Raw genomic sequence first — 8,490 nt, 5'->3', positions numbered from 1 at the left:
AGCAATAATTAAGAGAAGAACAGCAGAGTTTGGTAAATATTATGCTAGAAAGATGAGATGCTGCACCCTATGTTTGATAGCAGTCCAGAAACATGTGAATGAGATGGGACTGAATTCTTTGATTTCTGGTGTTGGATACTTGTAAATCACAGAAACAGCAGTCTAATTTTGCCTGATTTTGCTTTGTACTATAGATCACGCGTCAGTTTGAAAAAGAGGTGACAGAGCAATCAATGATTGACTGTTCATGGAGTGGTCTAGATTTTTGCTGATTGCTTTTAGCTGTGCATAAATTGCTGCCCTGGAATTTGAAAGGCTACAACTTGAAATGGTTGAGAACTCTTAGTTTTGAGACGTCTTACTGAACATTTTTCTTTGTTCTGGATTTGTTGTTTAGTAGGAGAAGGAATGAGGCCCACAAATCCCCTGGAATTGTGTAAAGGATGGACTACTCCTGCTCCACTGGAACTTGTGGTCTACAGATGTCCCCAACAAGACAACACCTTCACAGAACATCAGGCAAGGGATTGTACTGGAAGTTTCACCAGCTTCTGCCAGCTAAGAGGAACGAGGAATCGGGACAGCAGTTGAACCTGCAGGTACCTAAAGGAGGTCTTGTGTTGAAAATGTGTATGGTTTGTGTTAGAAAGAGCAGCTGAGACAGTCTCCTTGTGAATTTTGCAATCATGTGACAATGATTAAAAGTCGTATAAAAAGTAAGAGAAGAGCTCACAGAGAACACAATAATATTCGATACACAGTAATATTCAAAACACTGTACAAATTCTATTTTTTGCAAAAGTTATGCCTCTATATGCAACATAGCCTGCACCTACCCATTATCAGTCTGTTTTCCTCAGGAAAATAAAATTAGATATATGACGTTATAGAAATCTTAGAGTAATTTTTGTGTCTTTCAGTTGCATGCATGGATTACCCAATCACATTTATACTGAAGTCTTTCAAGACTGGTAGGATTAGTTTCCTTTTTGGTCTGGGGAAATGAAAGCTAATGCCAGATTGTGTAGGCAGCACTGGGCTGATGTGAGTGTAATATCAAAAGCCATCAATATCTGCTGATATTTTCTTGACAGCAGTTGAAAGTGACATGGTGAGGCCCTAGGGTGCTGGAATAATATATTTTTGCCAGCCCAATATGGGAAGGGAGATGGAATTCTGGACATGTTGAGTCCGGAGGCAGGAACAGACACCTGCATGAAGATATGCAGGTGTTTGGTTTTACCACTGATATAGGATAGCATATTTCACCATGATAATAAAGTTAGTCCGATTTTAAAATGGTGTCTGCTAATTTCTGAAAATAAGGTTTGAAGAGGTGGCTGCACTGTTCTCCGGTCCTGATCAGAAATATTAATTTTTCTCAGTTTGAAGAAAAGGTTATTAAAAAGCAGTGCAGCCTCTGAGAACCCACTTAGATGGAGAGATCTAGTGGAAAAACAGAATTGTGTAGGACTTAGTTTTAAAGGGTGACTAGTCGTGACATACTACATAAACTTCAGAAACAGGCTTATCTTGTAGTTCCATAACAAATGGGCAGGTGCACCATCTCTCAATATAACAGAAACACAGTTTGGGTCAAGGAAACAGAGAAGTTCATGTTCACACAGACTCTGAGCTGGGCTTCAGGAGCATAGCTCCTTGTTTTGTTAAGAAGTTTTTCCATTGCTTTCCAGTAGTCATGCCATATAATTGACTGATGAAGACGAGGGCAGCTTTTCTATCTCGTAAGGGAGCAAACATTGGACCCTCCATGTCTCTGAAGCCCCACCAGGTGAGTATGAGAGCTTGGTGGGTGGAATGGGGATGAGAAAAGAAGAGAGCAGCTCTCTTCTGTTCACAGATATGCCTGCGGATCCAGCCTGTATAGAGACGCGTCTTTCTAAAGGCACCTCAGTTTCTCATCTGATACTGTGAGACAATTCTTCTGCACTGTTTGCTCAGCTAAGTTGTTCTTAACCATGGTTTCCTATAGTGGATGGAGAGAGTACATGGGAAGAAGAAAATGGACTGATCTGTTTAACAGGTGAGATCAGTCAAGGCTTCCTGGCCAAGAATAATGAAGTCTATGTGAAATTTCAGTACTCCTGTTGCATTTCTGGCTTTGAACAGAGGACTGCAGTCCTGTAGCCAGTCAGCCATTCGTCCAGGTGCATTTGTGTATAAGTACAGGCTAAACTTTGTGCATCTGAAGATATATAGGAAACCATAACCTTTTAGTCTTGTAGAGAAGTAGGGAAAGGATTCTTGAATTCAGTTCTGCCACATTAGATCTGAGTTTGGAACTGAGATCTCAGCCATGGGAAAGTACTCTCCTGGAAATGGGAAGAAACCACTGGGTGCTCCCCTCCAGCTGCCTCCACCTGCACCTCCATCTGCAGCTGACGTCCAGGTTCTGGTGCAAGGAAGTGTTTCGTGTGAACAGTTGCATCTTCAGAGGAAGCTCCTTCTGATCTTTTATCACTTGAGTACAAAACACAAATTCTTTTCAGATGTGAAACCTCCTTGTGTACACATGTGGTGTGCTGTGTACCTCATTGTGAGTAAGATGGGTGCACAGCTAATAACTTCTCTCATAGTCTAAATGTCCAGCTTCAATTTACTGTTTATTTTCCCTTATTCTGAATTACATGTTAATGCTGGCATAATCTCTTTTTCTCTTCCCTCTCCATCCTAAATGTAAATCGACTTGCCACAACCTGCCACCCTCCAGAAATTAGAAAGCCTCAGAAGATAATTTGCTGCTGGTGCTGATAGCATCTGTTTATTTTAATACACCCACCAGTTAGGCCATGCTTGCTTGCAAATGGGAAGAAAATGACCTTCAGTAAAATCGCAACCTTAACATTTCTTAAAAAGTATCTTTCTTGTCAGACCACTGCTGGTAATCCAGAGGTCCATCTTTTCAGGGAAGCAACCGAGAACTTCGTGACTTAACCTTCAGTGAGGCAGAGGGTAGCCTACAGCTTTTTGGGAGAATAAGGAAATACAGGAACATTCACAGTAGGATCCTGGCTTGAAAAAAGACTGTGAACCTGATCTTTTCAGGTTGCCTGAGTTCATTACTTTCATAAGCATGAATGATGCCTCTGCTCCTTTGCCTATGAATGCCCAACTAAAATTGAGTTGTGGTGCCCCAGAGAAGGTCTGGTTAGAGCTTTCACTCAGAAAATCAGATAAATTAAGAAAACTAGAATTTGTACTCAACAGCATATGAGTTCAATCAGTTGACTAGCTGTGATAGAATTTGCAGAAAGGACCTTCTTTGTGTCTTGCAAATAAGCAGAGGACAAATACTTTCTCTGGATAAGTAAGTAACTTTCACTTTGTTGGTACTTGGGAATGTATTAAAAATCAGATTCTAAAGTTACATATGCAAATCACTGTTTTTTTTTTAAATTTAAGTCCTAGAGTAACAAACTGAAGATCTCTCTACAACTCTCATTTGTGTGAAGTTCTAAAGACATAGAAAATCTAATTTTAGATCAATAATTAAAATAAATTCCTATTGTCATTAACAATTAATGCAAATATTAACTAATAGTAGCAGCTGGAAACTCAAAGGGACTCATCCAATAAATGATATACTGAAGAAATTGTGGATTATTGGAAAATGACTTCAGTCAGGTACAGCTGGATGAAAAAAAAAAAAAAAAAAGACACCTGCTTATTAAATTAATGTTGGTGTAAGAACTTCCTATAGGCCTTTAACTTGCTCCCAAACTTGCGTGTTCTTTCATAAACTCAGATGTTACAGATCAAATACGAAGTGGTACGTGAATTACAACTCAAAGTGGGATTTGTCAATAGTTTTGAAATGTAAGCATATGGAACACCTATGTTCCTAGTGGTTCCTACTGGTAATCTAGTTCTGCTTTGAGCTGTTTAATGGTGTAGCAGTGACTGGAAGGAGACATTGACTCCACACTGCTGACATTAGCAGATGGCATGAAGACTCGCTTAGCGTAGTTTGGATCCCCCAGTAGAATGGAAATAGCAAATACTTTCAGTTCTACAGGTAAAGGAAATTAAAGCTCTGAAATTTATGTAGCAGATGAGATAGAATGTGTTGTGAAACAAGGAACCTGGAAAATGATAGAGGTTTTGAATGGATAATTGGCTGAATGTCACTTTTCACTCCAACCTGCCAAAGAGGCTAAAGCAATCCTTGGATCTTCGTAAATGCCTATTTGATATTCCCCGTTTATATAACCAGGAATCACTTTACTGCTGTGTTTGGCACAGACACAGCTGCTTTGGGAAAAAGGCCATCCAGCTGTGGTACCCACAATTAAAGAAGGATGTTGAAAAATTGGAAATATTTCAGAGAAGAGCCACAAGAATGACCAAAGGATTGGAAAACATGCCTTAGCAGTGGAGCCCATCTGCTTAGCTTACCAAGCAGCAAGAAAAGTTTGAGTACTGCTTTCAAGCAAGTTTTATAAGGAATATAAGTTCAAAAACAGAAGTATCTTTAGGCACTAGTATAACAAGAACTGTAAGTCAAAGGTTGGGTAAGTTCATATTATGTGCAAGCTTCAACTTTTGAAAGCAAACACCAATCTTGGAGCAAAAGTCAGGGTTACGGTTTGTTCTGTCACTGTCAAGCAGAGATTGGATGGTTTTTTCCACCTGATTGATGCAGCTGTTCATTCAGAGCAACCTTGATGCTGGCATCCTTTCAGAAGTCAGACCTAGCTAAGAATAACTGTTGTCTCTAACATAATTAATTTATAAATCAGACATCTCTCTCTAAACTGTTCCTAATCTGAAAAACAAAATTTTCAGAACAACTTCTTTCTAGTCTGGATCCTAAACTCTGTTTTCCAGTTTAACCATAGGATTGGATAGGAAAAGCAAGTATTTGTTGAATGCATTTGTGAGATTTTGATCACATGAGAAGCTTAGAGATTAGCTTAGCAAAGCCTGCGCATACAGTTCTCACTACGAGGCATTCTATGCATTGACCTGTGGCCTTGGCCATTATTCTGCCGCCTTCTTTAACAAGAGGTTTTCTCCTGGGCAGCACAAAAACACATTAGCAATAGCACTATAAGGATGTCTGCCCTTCTGATCCACACACTCTGTGTGTTCTGCAAGAAGGAAGTCTTCTTGAAATATTCGCCAGCCCTTAAAATAGAAATTGGTATGCCATGTCTCACAGTTTGCTGACTTTAGGATCGAATCCAAATGTTCTTTAAATGTGATCAAACCTCAAGTTTGTAGGATGTCTGAGCCTTGAATTTAGATTGTTTCCATTTTAGAAACACTGCTTTCTGCTCTGCTTGTCTAGGACCACTTAAAAGTCTTCAAATCAAAGCAGATCTCTGGCTTTCTGTGCTTCCCTGCTGGGCTGCTTTGATTTCTTCTGAGTTTGCCTCCTTCTACAGTTAAGGTATTGTCACCATGATGATATGAAGTTTGGCAGTTTTGTCGATGCTTTGGTCTTAATTTTATTTGAAGGCTTTTTGCTTTCTCCAGAAGCTCCTTTGCAAGTCTCAGGTTCTGTTATGATTGGAGTTGATCCTGTATTCTTAGTTTTCCCTATTTCTTTCTTATTTTTCTCTTTTAATCCCAAACATATCATTTTCTCTGAATGGGTAGGGATGCAAAACACCCCTGTTCATGGCAGCACGCAACTTTTCAGCACAGAGGCAGTGCCTGCAGCAGCACTGGGGAGAATCCATGAGACAGCAGTGTCAAGCTCTCTATAATGGCTTTCTGGCAAGGGTTCGCTCCCAGAGAACGTTTTTTTCATGGGATTTTCATCAGTTATGCCTGTAAGTATTGGTCAGCTGTAAATCCTCCATATTATCTTCATAGAAAGTAGTCCAGAACTCCAGATTGATGATGATGCTGTCCAGGGCACATGTCAGCGCTTAGGAGGAGTGCAGCTGTGAACTTGGTGTGTGCAGTTTCTGCCCTTGTGCTAAGTGCTCCAGCCCATTCATGCCACTGCTGTAACAACAGAGTATTTACTCTTGGATTGCAAAAAACTGGGCTGTACACCAAATTATTTGCATTGTCTTCAGTGCCCATGTTGTTTTGAAATTTTTTATGTCAAACTCCAGGAGCTTTGCAACGCAGGAGGGAAGTGTTTGTTACCAACATGTTCCCTTCTTCATCTGAAGGCATTTACTGTCATGACTCTAAACTAAGCTGAATATTTTTAGTTACTGATGGTTTGTAGATACTGAAGATAGACTGTGTAATTATTACATGTAATAGATTTGTAGATCAATTTTAGAAATATCGTTCCTGATATCTTTTAACACATTTGTTCCTTAAAGAAGTGTGTTACTGGAAATTTGGTTTGGATCAGTTGGAGACCTCTGGAACCACTTGGGTGTAAAACTAGAAATTTTCCCTTCTGCATTATGCTGTCAATATTGGGTCTTGTTAGTGTAGGAAAAGGTTGTTGTTGAAATGAACTTCATGAGGATCCAATCAAAGCAAAAAATAATACTGAAATATATCATACTAAATCCTGCAAGGTAAACATTCTTTCTGGAGGTATTCTGGAGCAGTATTTCACCTGGAACAAAAAAAGAATGAGGTGGGGAAGAATCCAAAAATAAGTTTCTGTTTTCTAGATGCTGTAGTATGTTTGTCTGTTTGTTTTCAGTTGTTAAAAAAATAATGATGTATCATCAGGTTGAAGAAGTCCTTGTTTTATAAGAATAAATAAATAAATAAGTAAATATGTTAGTTTTCTGGTACATGTCTCTCAGTGTCCCTATATTCTCCCTTAAAAGAGGCCCCACATGGTAAACTTGCCCTCTTCAGCCAAACTCACTTTGCCAGTAAGCCTTTCAGCACCAAGCTGTACTGCTTGTGTTCAGAGAGCAAAGGGTGAATCACTGTCTTAATTAAGGTCAGTGTGTTACATCGTTGCTATTCTTCCAGCTATTCTAGGTTGATGAATAAAGAGTGGAAAAAAGGGCATAGACTTCTTTTCCTGTGATCTTTGATGACTGCCCAGGTAGGTCCTAAACATTCTCAGTGATAGTGTGCTGTGAAATTCACAGTTCCATCCAAGGTTTTCCTCAAAAGACTGAGTAAGTTGAATGCAGACCACAAAATCAGTTGGAACATCCCATTTGCCCAGCTCATCATATGGAATAAAGAGGAATAAAGAGGAAGGTGGGCCATTGGTCACAGTGAAAGTTTTTTTTAGCATAGATCTTTGTAGTTTTGGTGGCCCTTAATGGTTTTAGAGCATTTTCTCCTGTTAACTTGTATGCGTTTCATTGCAAGCCTCAAGGCAAAGAATTTTCTATTTGGGGTGCAGGAGGGAGTGTTGAAATGTTGGAAGAGACAGGATGAGAAATCTGCTATGTTGCTTAGGTAGTTGTTCTTAGAAAAGCGTCGTTGGCAAACTAGCACAATAATTTTGCAAAAGAGAAAAAGAAACTTGCCCAGGAAACAGAATTTTGCTGACATGGTGTTAAGAAAAGAAATATCTGCTTTTATTTAACTCTATTCTCTGGAGAGATTTAGCATTTTGCTATGTAGCTCTTTCGTACAAGCTAACTTTTAAAATATAGAGTTTCTCAGCCAATGTACTTTTTAAAGGTGCAATACTGCTCTATTTTCAGAAGCTGTTTGAGTCTTGTTTGACATATATTAAATTTGTTGTTTCTGGCTTAGAGTGAGGGGCTGGGCTTCAAGGTCTGTAAAAACAGAGGTGATGTGGTTGAAGCTTATGGGAATCAGCAATGGATGGACATTAATGATAGGTCGTGTGTGGCTACCTGAAATATCAGAAGAGAGATACCACATGGATTCCTTTATACCCCTGTAGATTGATCTCCACACTTATCTCTCCAGCCCAAGGCATGGCTAGTTGGCAGCTCCAAGGAGGGTATGTTGGCAGTGCTGAGTGTTATAATGCTATTATGAAAAGTCTTCTTCACAGTGGATCTGCATGCAATGGATTGCTTGGATTCTGTTTGTTGGTGTAGCCTTCCAGTAGTTATGGAAGAAGAGAAGAGGAGAGGCGAAGATTTGGCTATCTCTTCAGGATGGTCTGTTGCCATTTGGAGGCTGTCCGATAGATGTATCTCTCTCAAAACAGGAGAGAGGGTGAAAGCATTTTTGTATTCAGGCTCCTATCAATGTAAGAGCACTTGTAGTTATCCTCCATCAAGACATATTAAGTAGGAATGCCACACAAGATTATAAAAGTGCTGTATTTTATGACCTCAGTGCAAAACCTCTATTAGTTTCAACCTGTTTCTGGTAACGTGTCTAATACTAAATTATCTCTTTTATGTGGGTTGTGTATTACATGCTAACCTCAGATTGCTTTCATGTGTTCAACTTTGAGGAGTTCAAGAGTTTTGCAGGAAGGGCTGTAAAATGTGTTTTTGTCAATCTCTTCAGTTTTTAGTCCAAGCTGGGTTTCTAATGGCAATTTGAGCAGCAATGATTACTTGGAAGAGCAGGCGTAAGCAGCTTGTGTACTGCTGA

The 8,490-nt window shown here is 39.5% G+C and overlaps 1 protein-coding gene across 2 annotated transcripts in view; it reads left to right on the top strand.

Moving 5' to 3' along the window:
- Nucleotides 1-397: 397 nt before the first annotated feature.
- TP63 (tumor protein p63) overlaps nucleotides 398-8,490 on the top strand; it is a 174,147-nt gene continuing 166,054 nt past the window's right edge. For both annotated transcript variants that reach the window (XM_085233227.1, XM_085233226.1), the window contains exons 1-2: nucleotides 398-599; nucleotides 1,695-1,792. In XM_085233227.1, the coding sequence (XP_085089353.1) occupies nucleotides 1,718-1,792 (75 nt within the window). In that variant the 5' untranslated portion in view covers nucleotides 398-599; nucleotides 1,695-1,717. The remainder of the gene's footprint in view (nucleotides 600-1,694; nucleotides 1,793-8,490) is intronic.

Source organism: Meleagris gallopavo, chromosome 11 (assembly GCF_905368555.1).
Source record: "Meleagris gallopavo chromosome 11, MGAL_WU_HG_1.1, whole genome shotgun sequence".
NCBI classification, from domain to species: domain Eukaryota; kingdom Metazoa; phylum Chordata; class Aves; order Galliformes; family Phasianidae; genus Meleagris; species Meleagris gallopavo.
Note: the sequence above shows the minus strand (reverse complement) of the source record. Positions and strands in the feature narration are given on the sequence as shown.